The 20,434-nt window shown below is 39.7% G+C and overlaps 1 protein-coding gene across 7 annotated transcripts in view; it reads right to left on the bottom strand.

The window, feature by feature from the left end:
* The window catches only part of tsnare1 (T-SNARE Domain Containing 1), an 88,932-nt gene that overhangs the window by 16,057 nt on the left and 52,441 nt on the right, over positions 1 to 20,434 (bottom strand). For all 7 annotated transcript variants that reach the window (XR_014116944.1, XM_081696492.1, XM_027002398.3 and 4 more), the window contains 2 exons: positions 8,531 to 8,603; positions 3,270 to 3,352 (listed from right to left, as the gene is read on the bottom strand). Coding sequence is in view for 6 of the 7 variants with exons in the window: in XM_081696492.1 (XP_081552618.1) it covers positions 3,270 to 3,352; positions 8,531 to 8,603 (156 nt within the window). In the remaining variant the exon portion in view is untranslated. The remainder of the gene's footprint in view (positions 1 to 3,269; positions 3,353 to 8,530; positions 8,604 to 20,434) is intronic.

Here is a 20,434-nt window from a genome sequence, read left to right as displayed (position 1 = left end):
CGTTATACATGACTGCACAGAGCCGGCCACCTCCCGGGACTCCTGTAGAACCACTATGTTGCTTTAATTTAGCATCAGTGTACAGCAGTGTATTCACTAGAATACTGCCGGCAAAGCACCCTGATCAACCCTAAATATCTGTGGGTTATATAGAGGAGGGGAAAATCAGATTTTTTTTATAACAATGTGGAGGCAGCTATATTTACAGCTATATATACAGTGATCAATCAATGCTAAAAAATCTTACAAAACATACGTAGAAATGTGATTTGCAAATTCATGAAATGTTTGTGTCCCAACTTATATTAAAATATATGACTGTTTAGGGTGGTGCAGGATTAGTGGTCAGTTATTGTTAACTGTGGAAAAATCCTAAGAAATCATTTTTCTTCACAATACCTAGACACTATTTGATACCTTAGGTTGGTAGTATTGTACAACATATTTGAACATTTTAATATTAGCAGTAAGAATGTGAAAGCATGGTTTGAGTTGGAATTGTGCTGGAAGTGTGTTATGACTGTTCTCTTGCTGAGTCATGACTACCCTGCTCATAAGTTCAATTTCTCTAATTTAGATATAATGTGAACACTCCTAGTTTCAGAAAATAATATAATCTCACTTACACAAACAGAATTACTCACATGTTCACAAACCCTAGCTTCAAGCTACTAATATGTAAGACACTGGGCTATGGTGCAATCATTAGCCCTATCTCATGTCATTTATTACTACAAAATTGTACTGCATGGTTTATTTGCGTTGTTAAATCTCTCATCACAGTATGAAATGGAATTGATCAGTTCCCCCTCACATAATCCAGTACAACATTATTCTAGAGGATCTATACACATGTGGAATGAACAGTATCGCTTGGCACATCAACAAAACTTTTAAAGAATGTCTGCATAGCTAAGGTAAAAGAGACCATGGAAAACTAAGCTTACAAAAAGTAAAAATTTAGCCTGACTTCATATGTGGAAAGAACTGCTCAATTCCCAGTAAATGCAATTAGCTGTCACAGCAGCAAGGAGTTTAATAAATGTTTTTTGCTATGATCAGCCCTTGTACATAGCTTTCTGCTTTCTGTGCTCTTGTGTGTGAGGGATGGGGGCCATCTCTGGCAGCGGGTGTGTTCTGCGTGTGGCAGCCAGTTGTCTGACCGACATGGACACACAACAGCCTGCGCCTCAGGCAGACCGAGCGAGGCATACCTCAAACACAACAACCCCTGCCATGTGCTTCAGTGCAGAAGATCATCCTGCATCCGGCTGTCACACAGTTGCACCCATGCAGAACCAAATACACGTTCAAGCAAGCAGATGATTGCAGAGTCTTACTGACATAAGTGCAGCTCTAATTATGAGCAAGTTTGTTCTCTATTAAATCAAGTAAGATCATCCATATTTCCCTGTGAAACTTTTCCCTCTTATTTGTAGTAATATAAGTCTTTACATGCTATGTTCAGAACCTGCTCATTGAAGTTTAGTGCATGCAGCTGCTGTGTGGTAATGAACAATCATGTTTTATCTTGGTCCATTGAGCTCTGATGGGGCTGACAACACTGGTCTTATACACTTCCAAGAGAAGAGAGGATTTACTTTTGGCCTGACAGATTATAAATTCAATTTATCTCGGACATTTATTTAAGAGACATGCTGGGGCCAGAAAAGGAAATGACTTGCCATTTTTAATTGGCCAGAGCATGTGATGCTCAGCAATGTATACAGGCTTAAGAGAGATGCTGAAAAAGAGATGTGGGTTTGTTTGGAGCCAGACACACTCCTGCACTGCCTCCCTCCCCTCGGTGAGCGGCCAGCGGGACTGGCGGAGTGCTAAATTGCTCTGTGTGGGTTTGGTCACGGCTGAGCTCTCCTTGAGATAATGAAATGACAATTAATCGGAAAGCTGTTGCCACTCGCTCATTTGCTCCCTCACTTGCTCACTTGTAAGAGGCGCGAAGGAAAGGAGAGGGAAAATGGAGTTGAATGTGGGAGGCAAGAGCAGACATTTGGGTTTATCCCCATTTCTTCTTCCAGCTGAACACCCACTGGGTCTGATGATTTGTGGATTTTGATTGACTTCTTAATGTGGAAACTACAAATTTACTAAAAAGGACAAATTACAGAGGATGCATAAATATATTTTTCTTGGAATTTTATACAATAACGTTTGCGTTCCAAAGTACTTTATTCCTTTGATATTAGAGACTTTATGAATATGCAGAGTTGATCAAAAATGCGTGAAGAAAAACAGAAGTGGAACTTGAGAACTCTGCAGGTGTACACAAGCTCGATTACTCTCCTTCCTTCCCCCATACATACAAATAACTATCATTTTATACTCATAATTCAGGGAAGGATTTGTAGTTCCGTGTTAATGACAGTAGAAACGTGTGGAGCAGAAAGCAACAGTCATCAAAAAAACAAAAAACAGGAGAGAATCCATGCTTAGATAAAACGAAAACACATTATGCTGAGGGACAAATCATAATGTAACATCACAATCATCTAATCTGGTGTTTCTCGGCTTTTGGATTTGTAAACAAAGAAGACGTGGAGAAGCATGTACTGTTGAACAGAGAAAGAAGGGTGACTAAGAGTAAAATAATGCACTGCAAATGTTAATGGAATGCACTTGGTTGTCCACTTGGAAGTTAACATCTGGCATACTTTTAATGTATGTAACTTCAGGAATCAATATACAAATGAATATTTTTGTGTAATTGAAGAAAACAATGAAAACACATTTCAGGTAACTGTATTCAGGCATTTCTGTAATTCTGTAATTGCTAAAATGTATTTCCATTAAACAAATACTGATTAATCAATATCAGAAAGTCACAGGACATTAATCCTATCATAACAAATGACGTAAATATTCCAAATATCAGTGCAAGGGCTTATTTACCCCAAAACACATGTATAGCACAAGTTATTATTAATATTTATTATTTATTAAACCAATGCATGTGTTCACGCACACAGACAGACAGACACACACACACACACACACACACACACACACACACACACACTTCAATGTAGATCAAAAACATGTAGTACGTCCATTTGGTTAAAAACAGAAAACAAGCATTTTTAAGTTTTTAATATGTCAATGGTTCAGGCTGTAATTAAATTTCTACAGCACTCAGTGGTTCAAGCTGCAATCAATTTATTACAGCACTAAAGCTTCATGTAAGGTGTTTATGCACTCTCGATATAGAAAATCTATTTTATGCATACAGACATCGGATTCAGAATTATTACCTGATGATGGCTGGCCTTTGCAAGCTCCTGATTAGCAGTTTCCACATGTGAGGTGGTGGTCTGAATGTAGTCCTCAATGCTGTCTGAAGAGAGAGTATATTGGAATTATAATTAGCTTCATTAGTATCACTGGGTTCATGATTATTGCATCACTGCTGGAAGACACATACTCTATGTCTTTGAAACATGCTTCTTTTCAGTTTGTCCTTATATACATCCTCATAACCCTGAGTATCTTTACAAGCTATAAGCACACTTTCATTGGAGAGGGTACAGGCCATGAAAACATACCTCTACAAAAAACACTAACTTTACTGTCAAATATTGCATCTCTCTTTCATCTGCCTTACTTATATGATGTTCTCTCTCAGAAGAAGAAAGAGCATGATCTTTAGCTCCAGTTCTACCACACCTTACTCTCTAGATACACTCAGTCTGTGGCCTCATTGTGCAGCCACACGTCTGACAGACCACGGAAATGGTCACGTCTGACAAACCTGGAAATGATATCTTGCCTTAAACAGTACAATGCATGGTTTAAAACAAAGCTAAGATGTGGTGAGTGTTTAAAAGCATTGAGTTCAAATGTAAATTTGTTTATTTTTGCAAACATCCATCCAAGCCCTGCTTTTAGTTGTATAGGTCCAAAATCAGACCAGACTGTCAAACCTCATATAGAGGTGCAGCTTTGGATCCTGTGTTCACAAAGCTCCATGCTGTTTGAGACATTCATACATACGAACCCCAGATTGCTAACCCCAGAATAGCCTGTCTATGGAGCACAAAACATTTGCAAAAGTAGCAAAAGGTATGTATAAAGTTTGTTGTGATTTGAAATCATGTTTCTAGTGCATTAATACCTGACTAGTATCTTTAGAATCTGATATGATTTAAAGCCTTCAAGGAGTAATCTGATGATGACATTTACATTTTATACCACCAAGATATCAGTATTCTTTTGGAATTTATATGGGAAAAAAAAAAATAAATAAGAATTTTCCACCTTGTAAAGCCAGTCTATTTGGCAATCTTAGCCTAGACATGCACAAAGGGATATATGCTCTTGTTTTTTTTTTAATTCAAGAGAAACCCAACCAATTATTAGCTTTGAATAATCCAAATTAGTTGTCTTGTATCAATGCACATGTACTTATTCTACCAAGTGAGAACTCTGATTCAAAATGCAAACTCAATTCCCTTCCCAATTAAAAACAAATGTGCGGTTCAACACACACGAGGGCCCAACTAAAGCAGAAGTGAGTGAGATATAGCAGGGTTAAAGTGGGGGAGCCTCAGCAAACGCAAGCACTGTAGCCTCCCCCTCTGTGTAGCCGCTAGAACTAATGAGGTTTTGTTTATCTCCTTCTGATTTGATTTGGTAGGGGTCACTGCTGCCGCCTGCTGTCATGCCAGAGACAGAGAGGCCAAGAGAGGAGAAAGACGGCCAGATTGAGGCTAAGAAACACAGAGCTTTGGTCAAATGGGGAAAAAAAAGTTATTTGATTGCTTTAACTGAAGCCGAACAGCTCATCTGACTAACCAAAACTGAAGAGTTCATCTGACTAACCAAAGCTGAACAGCTCATCTGTCTTGCAGCCACTGCTCTTTGCTTCACTCCTACACACAGGCCCTGCTTCTCTTTGATCCCCACACCCTATCCACCACCTTCTTTTCTGTCACTAAGGACAGAGACTTTTTCTTCATGCAGGAGCTTGGTCAGCAAGACCCAGTGACTCACACCAAAGAAGAGTGACAAAACAGTGACAGAGAAGAGTTTAAAGAGCAGAAAACTGGAATAACCAGGGGAACCCAGGAGGAAAGCTTTGTGGTGTGTGTGTGTGTGTGTGTGTGTGTGTGTGTGTGTGTGTGTGTGTGTGTGTGTGTGTGTGTGTGAGTGTGTGAGAGAGAGAGAGCGAGAGAAAGAGAGAATACCAGTGACCAGTATGACCCTCCCAGCCTTACCACATTCTCCTGTCTCATTTTAGATAGCTGATCTATCATCCATGACCAATTACCATGCCAGTAAAAAGCCAGCAAAAAGCCAGCAAAAATAAAGAATGGTTCACTCAGAAACACAGAAGGAAGATGACACATAGTGCTGTCACTAAATCAATCAATATTTCAATAAGCGAAAGAGGAAAAAGAGGTGTGGGTTTGATGAATCTCCAGACATGTGTGGTATGAAGACCCTGCAGGGTGGGTGACATCTCTCTAGTGTTAGCCTGAGTGCAATGGGTCATTAGGTTGAACTATGAAATGGGAATTCCATATGAGGCAAAGTTAAATGAACCTTGTGGTCACAGAGGGCCATGACTAACACCTTTGTGACCATTGCTTTAAAACAGAATTTATTACACCATTTCAATATCACAAATCATACCAAACAGTTCTTAACATGTCATGTTCACAAGTTTAAAAGTCTAAATTATTCTTATTGTGTGAACAAATTCATTCTAGCAAAACATAATCTTTAAATCCACTGAGGTTTACAGTTAAGTGATGTAACCCCACTCTCACATTTCAGTTCTCACCTGGTTTTTCATATGCATTGGCTGGCCTCAAGCAAAATAAATGTATAACCTAACAAAGCATCCACAAACAAGGTTATGAAAACACAATGAATTGACTGATGCTTTTTAATTTTCATGAGCTCGACATCCTCAGTTCATTTAGGAATTATATGAACAAACTGTTAATGACTCTAAATGAACAGACTTGACAAACTCTTATTTAAAGACACCACAGCTTCGTGCGTGTGCACACACACTCTCTCACATGGAGCAAATAGCTCAAAAGTAGGGCAGAAATAATCAAATAATTAACCAATTATGGAACTGGCAAGCCAAGCTACAAAACAAACATCTAATTAGTTTGAAGCTCAGCGCAGTGTTCCTTGCTGCAGAACCAGAGCAGTTCTTTAGCCAGTTAATAGGCACAGTGCATGAAGCTGACTTGTCTTTCAGTTGTAACACAAAAGCAAAGAGAGAATGAAGAATACACGAGCGAACAGCAAACCCACACCCCCAAAATTTCTGCCTGTATTAAGTATGTATCTAAATTGATCATGCAAGTTAATCCATGTACTTTTAGGAATCTCTCATGAATGCATGATTGTGAACTGTGTCTTTATAATGTGTCATGATACAGGCTTTGCTGCAGCTTTTTAAAAGTCCATCGGCTTTTTAAAAGCAGTAATCCAAACTTCTTTTACAGTCTCCTATATACGCACACGCACAAGCACACACACACACACACACACACACACACACACACACACACACACACACACAGATTAAAAGCAACACCTACTGCACCACTACTGGTTTATAATAAGCATGTCAATAACTAATCAATGTATCAAAACTAAATATGATCAACCTTTCCCTTTAATCTCCACTCCACTTTTGACAACCTCATAAAGAAATGTTTACTGTTAATGAAGAGAAAAAGAGAGTTGGAGGGAATGGAAGCTGCAACTTGCCAAATTAACCTTTCCATAAACTTTTCTTACTTTCTCACTTACATCTGCCAGACTTTCCCTTGCATGTGTAGAAGACAAAAACCAGAAGACCATGTGGTCTCTCCACCATCTTATTGTCTTGATTAAACTCTATATGTGTTCCACTGTCAGCACAAGCTCTCAGGCAAGCTACCGTACCAAGAGAAAAGGAAACGTGAGGATGGGGGTGTGGAGAGACTGCCAGAATAAATGTAACAAAAAAGAGAGAATCTCCACGTGTCCTCCACTTGCATATTATCTACCCTGTTTAAAAAGGCCAAAGACACTTTATTGTCCAATATATTGCACCCTTGCCATGTATTTCTATGCATGTTCATACTTTTGCTCGTTACATTAATCATATCTTCTGATATTCCTCAATGTCTGATGGCATTTTGCTCTATAAAACTTAAGTGCCTGAGCTAAGGAAGAAGTCAGAGACAAAGTAGTTATATTGTCTCATTTCCCACTCAGCCTCTCCTTTCTCTCCGCCTATGGAGTCTCTGCTCTGTGTGTGTGTGTGTGTGTGTGTGTGTGTGTGTGTGTGTGTGTGTGTTTGTGTTAAATGGGCCTGAAGGGTATGTACGGGACATCTGCATATAAAGGCAAATCGTAAAACTCTCCTACAAGAATTCAGCTATTCAGCTGCCCAAAGAAAAGTATAGGACAGAAGATTAATTAAACTGTGAGACAAAAGAACACTGTAATTGAAGAGAACCAATTAGAATGTAATTGATTAATTTTCAAACATTAAAGGCACTGCCTTGTGTCTCGAAAAAGCTTGACACTGCTATTTTTTCTCTGGCCCAAAAACTGCATGTTGCATCTGAGAGGAATCTCACTGATGTCAAATGCAAAAATACTTCCTTATGTAACTACTTCTTAAATGTCAACATAACTGCAATTAGTGAAACCTGCAGATTCTCTCACCATCTTTGGTCATCACCATTATAAAGAGTGATACCTCATTATAACTGGACATTTGTCTTACAAAGCAGAATCTTTTTATTGCAGCAGTAGAGGATATATTGCTGCATATATTGCTGCATATCCTCTACTACATATATATATATATATATATATATATATATATATATATATATATATATATATATATATATATATATATAATTAGTCCTAATGAACCATTAAGAAAGAGATTTTTGGCAAACATGAGAACGATTTCAGAATGGACTTTAAGACATTCCTATTTACTTTCAAATGCCTTCATGGTTTTGTCCCTTTGTACCTGACTAAATTAATTATTGTATGTTCCTTCAAAAGCTATCAGATCTATCAACAGTAACCTGCCAGCCATACCCACTATCTGATTAAAGAGTAATGAGACAATCTTTTCTTACTATGGCCCTGAGATTTCCTTACTAAAAACGTGAAGACTCTAGTTGATCTAAGAACTTCTAAGTGGAAGGTTAAGCCTTATATAATAAGTTTAGCTTTTAATTATTGCTGCATTTCCTGTTGTTGAATATTATTTGTTGTTATATTGTTTTTTTATCTTAATGTATTTAATTTTTTACATTTTGTTCTTTGCTTTGTCATTAGGAGCCATTATTATTATTATTATTATTATTATTATTACTCATATTTCTTGTCTACTGATACAAGTAGCCAAACTTGTTGGAGGAGTGGTTATCAATAAAAGTAATCTAGTTTAAATCAGTGTTCCCCTTGTTTGAGATGCAGATATGCAAACACAGTCATAGGCCCATATGAATGCACCTACATGATTTCAAAGCCTCACCTATTGTGTCACCTTGTTCATGCACCATGCTGGCCAAGTCCTTCATAACCTGGCTCACGTCCAGCATATCTCTCTGCAACAAGGAAAAGGCTAGAGGTTAGAAAACACATACAAAAGAGCTCTTCACACCAGTTCAGGCCATCTTCAGGAAAGATATTTTAGGCATGGCAAGCTCAGAGATTTTTTTTTTTTTTTTCAGATCAAGTGGCTGAAAAGGTACTGCAGATGTTGCAGACAAAAAACATGTAATGGGGAACAAAATCAGAAAAGTCTCTCTCCCCTCAACCCCTTTTGAGCACAGGCCCAAGGCAACATAGAGGTGGTGTCTATTGGTTTCTATCTTCCCCTCACAGCTTCCCCCAGCTCCCATCCACAGCCCATGCAACTGCAGCTGGGCTGGTGGAGTGGCGGCCAGTGAGCCATTCATCACAGGTGGCTGTGATTGTTTGAGAAACTGGCAGATCTCCTAGCTCTTGGCAAATACCATCTGGCTGGAGCCAAAATGGCCCCTGGCAAACCCCGTGATACTAAAGACTTTTTGCATTTGTCTTTGGGCAGTCCAGTCCATCACACAGCAATGGTTCCACAACATATTTATTTTACCTGCCGAGTCCAGTTTGTCACAATGATGAAGTGAAAAGAATTGTTTTGTTCAGTTGGCAGGGAGGGATTTGTGGATATTCACAAGGTTAAGAGGAAGAGAGTGGGAAGAAAGAGAGAAGGAGAGAGATGCATAGAGAGATATTGACTGTTAGAGTGCTCTGGTGCTCTGTGTTCTGGTGTCTGAGGAAAGCCTGGCCATATCCTGGGGCTGTTGAGTTCTGCTCTACATCATTCATGGAGTTATATTCAGCCCATGGTGTTTAGCATCCCTAGTAAAGACCCAGCTCTTGAGACCCGCATCAGAAAAAGTGCCACTTACCCTAATCAAAAGACTATGCTGAGAGGGAGTCAGCCTTGACAGCAATGGCATTCCTGGCCTAAAAGGACAGTTATGTGAAGCATTAAAGCAGCCTTTTTACCCTTACCAGGAATTTACTTGTTCAGTTTGGAACAAACAGAAGGACAACAAAGGACCAAAGGTGCAAGACTTAATGGACAACTTCTTTTGTGTCTCCACTGCCTAGTAAAATAGCATTAAATCAGTGCAGAAATTATATCAGATGGGACCACTTTTTGCTTGTAATCTGTCTCTTTCACTCTCCATTAGTATTGTGTCTATTGGTAGAGGATAGAGAGTGGGGAAGAAAGAGAGGGGGAAGGCCTGACAGGACACAGAGGATATCTTTTTGTTTCATTAGACAGAAAATGTCAGTGTGAGAGCCAGACATCTGCTTCATTTGACACAAAGGCAAACATTGTAGCACACACAACACACACAAACACTCCATAGACGCAAACCATGAGGAGCTGCACCTACAGAATTATATGTGTGGGTTGATAAGGCATGTTACAATGTGAGTAAAAAAAGCCCCACCCCTACAGAAGAAGACTGACAGTACCATAGCCCCAGGCATTACAGAAGCAACACAGGATATGTCTGACAAGAAGGGAACATAAGTGTCACTATGTGCTAACTTTCAGGACATTTTGGGGGTGCAGGGTGGAGGTGGGGGGGGGGTTTGGTTGGTTGTGGTAGGAGTTTAGGTATAGCAATCGATAACAAGTATATAGAATTAAGTTTTCTTCCTGACAAAGCAATAATAACAAAATAGCTATTAAATATGCAATGCAATGACAATTTCTTAAATATACAGTGTAATGACAATTTTATATTACTTTACATAAAATGACGCATTCTCTGCACCCAAGAGCGAGAAAGCCAGGATCATTCAGATAAACATTAATGTGGTATGACAAAGTCAGTGCCCTGAGAAAGGCTGATGTATTCACCCTGAAAATGCATCATTTGCAATGACTACTGCTGGTTTCAAGTCCTCACAGTGAGTGCACTATATCAAAGTTACTGTGCTGTTCTCAAGGCCAGGCTCCATATTTAGACACATGGTACTGTATGTGTGTGTCTCCAAGAGAATGTGTGCTTACTGTTCAGTAGTACAGTATGACTGAAAAATATGACAACAGTATAGAAGAGGAGAAGAGAGTAGGCAACAGAGAGAGAGAGAGATAATGACTCAGTCTTACTCTAGTAAAGTAAGAACGGGGATCTACAGTAATTCATTGGTTTCAGAATCTCTGATCACCAGTACAGTATGGTAGGTGACTGAAAAATAAGAGATAAATAAGGCAATAATATAAAAGAGGATGAGAAAAAAGTGAGAAAGACCAAGAGAATGAATCAGCCTTACTCTAACATAAAGTACAAACGTGTATGTACAGTAATTCAGTGGTTTTAAGATCCAGAATAGCTTCAGTACAAAGCACTCAGAATGAACATCAGAATGAGAATAATGTGTTGAATAATCTACTAGAATGAAAGTAGGGAAAAAAGGAAAAATTAGCACAGGCATGCCAGTTTCATCCAATGTATTTTAGTTCCTATGGGATATATCAAAGGCTGCATTTATAAATCAGTATAGCTACAAAAGACAGGATGGCCACTCAAGGCAGAGAATGCATCATCAGTGTCATCCTTGTCTTTGTCTTTTTTTCCATTTCACAAGAACTTGGAAGACAAATGATTATCAGCTCACATGGCCAACAGCACAGTTCGCTGTGGCTTACTGGAGCAAATCATTTTCGCTGTAAGGTGTATGATTACACAAAGATGTTTTAGGGCCTATTCAGGCTGATATGAATGTTAATTTTAATTTGCGGGGTGGTTGGGCTTATGAACTTTTTCAAATTTCAAATTTTTAACTTGGATTTGTGTATCCTGAAAAGGCACACCACATATTGTTTCCTGCATATGGAAATTACTGCAAAACGTCTCATCCTTCTGGTTTATCTGGGGGAAGAATGCTTTGTCCAAAGGTATTTATTACCTCTTTACAACAGTGAACTGATCACTCTTTCTGCTATCAGCAAAGGGCAGCTAAGAGCCACTGATTAATCTTCTGATGAACATCATTCTGCAAGCTTGCCTGACAGACAAACACATCTGGAAAAATAAAGGCAAGACGTAAACAACAAGGAATTTAGATGCTAGGACATGGACTACTTTATTACCAGGCACAGCAGTAAATGAAATAATGCCCAAAAGACACTGTTTCCTCACACATTTGGATTTTCACAGAACTGCACAGAACACTCATAGCATCCTGAAACATATGATAATTTTATGATACTTGCACCATGAATATGTCACTCTTCCATCTTGAAGAACTAGATTTGGAATTCACTTTTCTTGAAACTCTGAAATAAGTTGGAATATGTTCCATGATTTTTACTGTCTCAGTATGAGATACGAACATTATGATCCTTCTTTTGAGTTGTTTCCAAACACTTCCCAGTAGACTGATTAAACTGCTGCCTCACCTAGGCCTCTTTATCACTTCCTTGTGAGCACAAACCCTTCAAGCATAACTCAGTGTCTCTGCTTACTCTCTCCATTGTCAACATGTTATTTTAGCTGCACTTTCCTCTTCCAGTGAGTCTGCTGTTGCTTAACTACCTTCTAACATTTCTCCAATTGGCCATGCTTGTTTGCCTATATTATTGCCTATTTCACTTTTGTTTTGAATGTTCACTGAATGCTTCATTTGTTGTAATGCCAGCCTGTATAGCCATGTTCTCTTTATGATATCCATAAACATAGGTGTTAGTATTTCCCAAATTATTTTAATTTGAGAAATTAAATTTTCTTTTGACATTTTCTATGCATTGCCTTTATTATCTCATCTGTCATCTGTCTCCCACAAGTCACATGGGTTGGCCTGCCATGTGCAGTAGGAGGATTGTTGTTTGTGACCACACCTGCACACACCTGCACCTTGTTTTGTTTATGTATTTAAACCCTCGTCGTAGTGTACAGGATTGTTGGTCATTGTGGAAGTAACGTCTTGATGTAATGGTCCTTTTGTCATTGTTAAACGTATTCGTGTTTATCGTCCATGTTTAATGTTAACCGTTTCATGTTTGTGCTTAGTGTTTGTAATGCTTGAGAGTGCCGTCATCGTTTTATGTATATATGTAAATAAATGTACGTCCCAGTCACTGGAGTCTGTACGTTCTGCCCCTCGCCCTGTGGCACTCGGGCCACCATGCATTACAGTATGACCAACCACCACAGGAGGCCAGCTCCCGCGGCTAAAAACGGACTTTCTAGTGGGAGGTGCGCAGGCACCCCCCTCCACCGCTGCCTGGACACTGGGGAGAGGACCGCGACCGCTGTCCGTGTCTTCTCGGGAAGCGGAGGGGAACACCCCCGGGAATTTCTTGGGGAGGGCCCTGAGACTGTTGAGCTTAGGCTGAGGAGGACCGAGGGGCACCACGACGACCAGAAAGAGGGCAGTTGGGTGGAGCCATCGGGATCTCCAGAGGGCGGAGCTGAAGCCCGAGTCCCTTCCCTTCAGCGGACTCGCCAGCGAGACTGGAGGGGTCTGCCCAAAGTCCCAGAGGCAAGCCGCTTCTGGGATGCTCCTATAGCGGTGGGAAAGAGGAGGACCGTTGAGGGAGGTGGCATGTCTGGAACCGGAGCAGACATGCACCCCTGCGTGTCCGTTGAGGCCACAGAGACGCCAAGGTGCCCGCGGGGACGGCGGGCACCACGTCACAGCAGCTTGTTGTTTTGTGTGTGGGCATTATTGTGTGTGTGTTTTGCCACCCAGATTCAAACCCATCAGTTCATTCTCCCCTGACAACAAGGGAGAGTGAAGCCTATCACATACTTCATACAAGGTACATGTAACCTATCACTACTATTTTCAAGCAGCTTATGGAACATCACAGGGAGAGTGGATAGCAGTATTTGTCCCCTTCTGATGCATGTGCTTACAGGCACCTGTGTCACATGATTGGTGTGCATCATTGCAATTGAGAGAACGGAGGGAGAGAGAGTAAGACTAAATATGCCACTCCTCGCTCCCTTCCAGCACAGCCAATTTTGCTCTCTCAGCCTTCTGTCCACAGATGGCTGTGGCATCATCAGGGATCAAACTTGCGATCTCCTGATGATAGGGCAAATGCTTTTTTGTAGCACCACTATGATAACCCAGTTAATATCTTATGACAAGAAAACATGAGGCATGTAATGACCTTGTGTCACAGGTAGAATAGTATGACTTTGGTTAATTCATGCTGTCTTTTTATGTATGTGGTAAAAGTTGATTAATCATCTTGTTGCCAAACAGGCAAACTGGAAACCCATAACAATTTCTTATTCAAACACACACACACACACACACACACACACACACACACACACACACACACACACACAAATGCATACCTTCATGGGCTGCTGTCACCCAAGCAGGTACAAGCTGTAAATGGTTGAAAGGCAGACACTTAAAACTAAATGGAAATGTCTTGTTCATTACAATTTTACCTCCTTCATAGCTACCCAAGGCATATTTCCTCCAGTCTCTAAGTATCAAATTTTGAAAAAGTCTCTGCTGAGTGCTTCATCTCACTATGCTCAGCAAGTTTCCAACAAAATATAAACCATGCAAGTGAACTTAGTTATAGATCATGTATTTTGATCATGTTTGTCACATTTCCAATAACTGTTGGCAACTTCATGCAATTATGATGGATCACTTCAAATGCAATAACCTTTTTTAAATATAATGGCCCAATTGTTGTCCTTTACTAAATTGAACAAGCAATGACCAAATATTTCAAGTGAGTTGTTTTAGCCACATCTCACATCAAGTAATTTATTTATATTTAGGTAAATTAGTGAAAATGTGCCCCCCCACCCCCCCTCAAACAAAAATGTTCGAGACTGAGTCTGTCAAGTAAGTGTAAGATTAAGTTAGGGAAGTCCAGCAGCTGCCTTTAAAAATATATATTACTTTTCACCATCTATGGAAACAATGAACAGAGAAGGCTGAGGGATGGATTCTGTAGTTTATAACTATTATCTCCCCTTAGACATGACTCTTGATTTCTTTTTTTTGTTGTTGTTCTCAGAGAATAGCATGACACTTTGTTTTTGCCAGTGCTATCCCCCCCGCCCAAACAAAAATTCAAAATTTCTTGTGTACTAACATTTACATTTACATTTATGTATGAACAAATATTTGTGCCTAATTGCACTGCAGCAGGGCTAGCGCTTGAAGCCACAACATAACATCCGGACATAAAAAAAAAAATCTGCAATTCTCACATTTGAGGAGATTGGAAGACTCGGACCGATTGAAAGATGGATAAGAATCAGTGCATGCCTGACCTCATCCACAGTGTGTAGAGCAATATTTAAAAAGAACTTTGAGTCCTGAGTCAGTCAAAAATAATTTTTGTCCACTTCTGCTCATATATATCCACTGCAGGAAACTCTCTATCTAATGAACAGATTGCCCAGTTAAACACATGAAATGTGGTGAGACAACAAGTTATCAAAATCATCTGCAATTTCTCCCACACCCTAACAAAAAGACCATTAGCAATGTTACAAATCAGGAGACTGACAGAGTAGCATTGTTGTGTTATGTCAGTCCCATGTCTTGATTTATACTCATCTCTGCCAGTGCTATGATGTAGACACAATGGGAAGGATTTGTACAGTCTGACAAGCTTTCATCAAGATTTTACTACGGGCTCATCACATAGTGGCCATTATGAAAGACTGGCCTTCTGCCCTAGGCAGAGAATGTGCATGATGACATGTCTACAAAAACCATCAAAGGATCCAGTCTGTCAGCCAACAAAAAGTTTGTTTCTTATAAACAGTGACTAGTAGAGGAGAGATAACATATCAATCAAATACATTCTAGGAGAGCTGAAGAAATATGAACAGAGATTGAGGGGAAAAGAGAATGTGTATATGAGAGAGAGAGAGAGAGAGTGCACTCTGCAGCAATATAAATTGAAAAGTCACTCAAATTCCATGTTGGATGATTAGGCTTAGAGACAGTGAGTTTTAGCTATTCTAACAGAAATAATCACTGGTCTTTATGTTTTAAATGCACTACTTTATTCTGCAAGCTATGCAATAACATATTTACATATTTTAAGATATGTAAGCCTTCCTAGAACAATTGTTACAACTACTAAACAGAACATATGCTGACAGAATCATGTTAAAAGATGTAGGATATAGACAGAAAGTCTAGACACATACACTGCCTGGCCAAAAAAAAAAGGTCACCACCTGGATTTAACTAATGAAATAGGTCAGAGCCTCCCATTGGATAATTACTGCATGGGTAATTATATTTCAGCTGGCAAGAAGTTATTTAAGCCTAACTGATGCAGAGAGTAGCTTCTCATTTGTTAAACAACCATGTCGAAAGACACATCCTGTGGTTGTGGAAAAGATGTTAATCTGTTTCAGAAGGGTTAAATTATTGGCATGCATCAAGCAGAGAAATCATCTAAGGAGATTGCTGAAACTACTAAAATCAGGTTAGGAACTGTCCAACACATTATTAAAAAGTGGAAGGACAGTAGGGAAACATCATCTTTGGGGAAGGAATGTGGTCGGAAAAGAATGATCGTGATCGGCTATTACTTAAACATGTGGTGAAATCAAATCGTAGAAAAACAACAGTAGAACTCAGGGATATGTTTAATAGTGAAAGCAAGAGCATTTCCACATGCATAATGCGATGGGAACTCAAGGGATTGGGACTCAACAGCTGTGTAGCCTTAAGAAAACCACTTGTCAGTAAGGCTAACCGGCAAAAATGGTTTCAATTTGCTAGGGAGCATAAAGATTGGACTCTGGAGCAATGGAAGAAGGTCATGTGGTCTGATGAGTCCAGATTTACCCTGTTCCAGAATGATGGGTGCATCAGGGTAAGAAGAGAGGCGGCTGAAGTGATGCACCCATGATGCCTAGTGCCTACCGTACAAGCCTGTGGGGGCAGTGCTATGATCTAGGGTTGCTGAAGTTGGTCAGGTCTAGGTTCAGCAACGTTACATGCCCAAAGTATTAGGTCAGCTGACTACCTGAATATACTGAATGACCAGGTTATTCCATCAATGGATTTTTCTTCGTTGATGACACGGGCATATTCAAAGATGACAATGCCAGGATTCATCGGGCTCAAATTGTGAAAGAGTGGTTCAGGGAGCATGAGACATCATTTTCACACATGGATTGGCCACCACAGAGTCCAGACCTGAAGCCCACTGAGAATCTTTGAGATGTGCTGGAGAAGGCTTTGCGCAGTGATCCAAATCTCCCATCACCAATACTAGATCTTGTGGAAAACTTAATGCAACTCTGGACAGAAATAAATGTTGTGACATTGCAGAAGTTTGTGGAAACAATGCCACAGTGAATGCATGCTGTAATCAAAGCTAGTCCAACAAAATATTAGAGAGTGTGACTTTTTTTTTTTGGCCAGGCAGTGTATACATACACACACCGCACAATGAAATTTGTTTTACCCCACCGCTTCTGGGAATCCTAGGGTCAGAGTGAAGCCATTGAACAGCACTCCTGAAGCTTACAGGGTTAAAGACCCAACAGTGGCTTCATAGCAGAGCTGGGATTTGAACCCAAACTCTTCTTGTTAGTAACCCACAGCTCTACACACTAGATCACCATTACCTCCTTACAACCATTTCTTACTATAGTTACCTATGTTAGTTCATCAACTTGATGCACAATAAAACATGTTTCTGTCCTCTCTGCTCAAGTTTACTAAGGACACCAATAGGGAACTATGTAAAGGATCATTTGAAGGAAGTTACAGAGAATATACTGTTGGTAATTGTGATGTGCAATAGTAACTGACCATGTTCTTGGGCTTTTCTGCAGAGTATCCAAAACATACTTATAATAAGACAGCTACAAAAAGATTTAAAGGCATTTTATATCTTCTTTTTCAAGAAAACATCTCATGACCATAATCTTAGCTTGTGAAGGCTAATGTGTTAGTACAGTACTTGGCCAAACCATGTCCTCATCCTTTTCTTTCTCTCTCTCAATGCTCTTTCATCCATGCTCCCCTCCCCCATCCAAATGTGTTTAATGCTGATATGAGATCCCCCCCATATCTCCCACCCTGGCCAAAGGCATCGGGCAGCAGGACGGAGTGTCACTGCCCCAGCAGAAAAACTGTTAAGCAGATTTACGCACACGCTTACTGTTGGAAAAAACGATGACATTTTCTTGCACTGCCTGCAAACGGCTTATGCATGAGATGTCTCTCTCTGCCCTTGCTGAATAAACGGTTTAGAATGTAGAATCAAATGTTTCCTCTGCTGCTCCAGCCCTGAGGACCCTACAACTCAAGGCACACATTCACTGCCAGAATAACATGGCATATGGTTGCATGCATCCATGAGCATGAGTTACCCTGAGAGAAAGTCAGTTGGAAAAAAGAAAACAACCAAAATATTTATTATTAATTATTAATTTTACATGAATCTTAAAGAGACTTTATCATTGTTTTAGAAGTTTTACAGGAATAAAAAATACATTCTAAAATGTACATGTTGATTAACATCTTAGAAAATCTTACAAAGTCCTAGTATAAGAACTAATTTATGTTCCAAATAAAAAACTTTTTTTTAAAGAGTGAGACTTCCTTAGCATTGTTCATAAGCAATATAATTTCTGAAACTACCTTTTCATGCAAAAACTATACCAAGTATAGCAATAGATTTTTACAGAAAGTACACTACAAAGTAGTGTTATACAATATAATGATGTTAATGTCATTCCTGAGGGGTGCACTTATACTAGAATCAGAAGTGAAGTAAAGTTGTGATATAACAGACAACTAAAACTATTAGTTTTGATGACTTCTGGAGATTTTAAATTATGTGCTAAAAATGTATTTCATCACAGGTATTATTTTATTCCTCCTCTTCTATATGACTATATACAACAACAGAAGCAATGTGGCACAAATAGAAGTTTCTGTTATCATTTTTAAAGTTATTTTTTCCACACTTTTTTCACTGTCTTGCTTTTTTTTTAGCACTGTACTATAACATATAGCATGTCTGTCATATTACATTGTAATATATTCTGTCATTTTTAGTCCATATTACATGTATCTGTGTACTATCTCTACATTCAAGCTGGCCAGCATCAACACAACAGCATCTCACCTTTGTGAGATGCCCCTTGATATCTGTGTATTGCTGATGACTCCCCTCTGGCCTCCACCTATAAATCAGTCTGTTCCTATCAGTAGAATAGAACCACAGAAAAATTTATTTCCTTACAAATATGAGACAAATATTTGTCTTAAAAACTATACAGAACATTATGACCAAAAAGATCCATGGAATCAGAACCTTAAGGACTACAACCTCCTGAGGTAAAAAGAATAACATATAATATTACTGGTCTTATACTATCAGTCAAACACTGTTGAAATGGCAGGGAAATTGAAATGACCCCTTCAGACAGTGTGCCAGAAATAAACATTCTATGTAGTATCCTTTGCCTTTTTACAGAGGACACAGGTTTATAGACTGGCCCACTTGTTTGTACTGGATTGTCTGAGGTATTCTCCAAAAACCTGCTGTGGTGCCATTGATAGAGCTGGCAGAATTTAAAAAACAATCTGTCCTGAGACTCATCTTACTTCTGTGATAGAATATAATGTTAAATGCTGTTAACACTCAGCATATAACTTTACTCCCCCTCCTCCCTCTCCCCCTCTCCCTCCCTCCCTCTCTCTCTCTCTCTCTCTCTCTCTCTCTCTCTCTCTCTCTCTCTCTCTCTCTCGTTCTAGGGTAAAACAAATGTGCTGTCTACATTTGCAGGGGAGACAGGTGTCTGTATTTTTCCTTCCAGTTGGGCCAGGTGTTGCATTCAGATTCCCCTTGAAAGTTGTCCTCTGTTATACCCACAGACATTTTTTTTTTCAAAGTTAATTTTAATGAAATGTTAGCCAGTGCCAAAGTGCTAAAGGTGCAGCTGGAGGTGATATCATAAAAGAGGGAAGAAGCAACCTTCCCGAGCCTGAGGCTAAAGCTCATCTCCACCCACCCTCTCTCTCTCTCTCTCGCTCTCTATCTCTCCCCATCTCTCTCTCTCATATATATATATATATATATATATATATATATATATATATATATATATATATATATATATATATATATATATATATATATATATAATGCATTCAGTTAAACAACTGTCTAGGTGATGTGTGTATGTATATATATATATATATATATATATATATATATATATATATATATATAAACACACACACACTCACTTGTATCTCTCACTTTACTCAACCCCATAGTGGGACACCGAAGGACAGTACAGTACATCTGAATTCAATTAGCCACCCAGGAGGCACACGTAATTCCTCTTGTTCCTCTCCTTGTAAGAATATACCAAAGCAGTGATGAGTGGTTTAACTCTCTTCTCCCTGTCATTCCCGTTTAAAAGCCATGCACTGTCTCTTACCACAGCAGCCTCTAGAGACCACTTTGCCAGATCAACTTTTGGAAGGAGAGTGGTGAACACAAAGAGAGAGCAAGCTAGCTCACAGTGAGAGAGAGAGAGAGAGGGAGGGAGAGAGAGTGAGAGAGAGAGAGCAAGAGAGTTGAGTTCAGTTCCAGACACTGAGGATTCAGCTGTGTGGAGCTGGCTGAGCAGCAGTGGGTGGGGAGGAAGAGCGTGGGGATTTAGACTGGAAAAAGCACATTGTCAGATGTGATGAGCCTAACCGAGTTCAGGCACAGAGCCCTTCAGCACCTGCCACGGAGCTCACGCAGTGTGGGCAGGACCACGTCGCTGTCACCTCTCCTATCAGTCCAACTCTGCTCCCCCCTGCCTCACAGATGCTGTGTGCATTGGCTGAGCTCCTCATGTGTGAAGGTGGCTCTACTTTATCTGAGGGCTGATGACAG

This window comes from Electrophorus electricus, chromosome 14 (genome assembly GCF_041902795.1).
Source record: "Electrophorus electricus isolate QZ-2024a chromosome 14, ASM4190279v1, whole genome shotgun sequence".
NCBI lineage: Eukaryota > Metazoa > Chordata > Actinopteri > Gymnotiformes > Gymnotidae > Electrophorus > Electrophorus electricus.
Note: the sequence above shows the minus strand (reverse complement) of the source record. Positions and strands in the feature narration are given on the sequence as shown.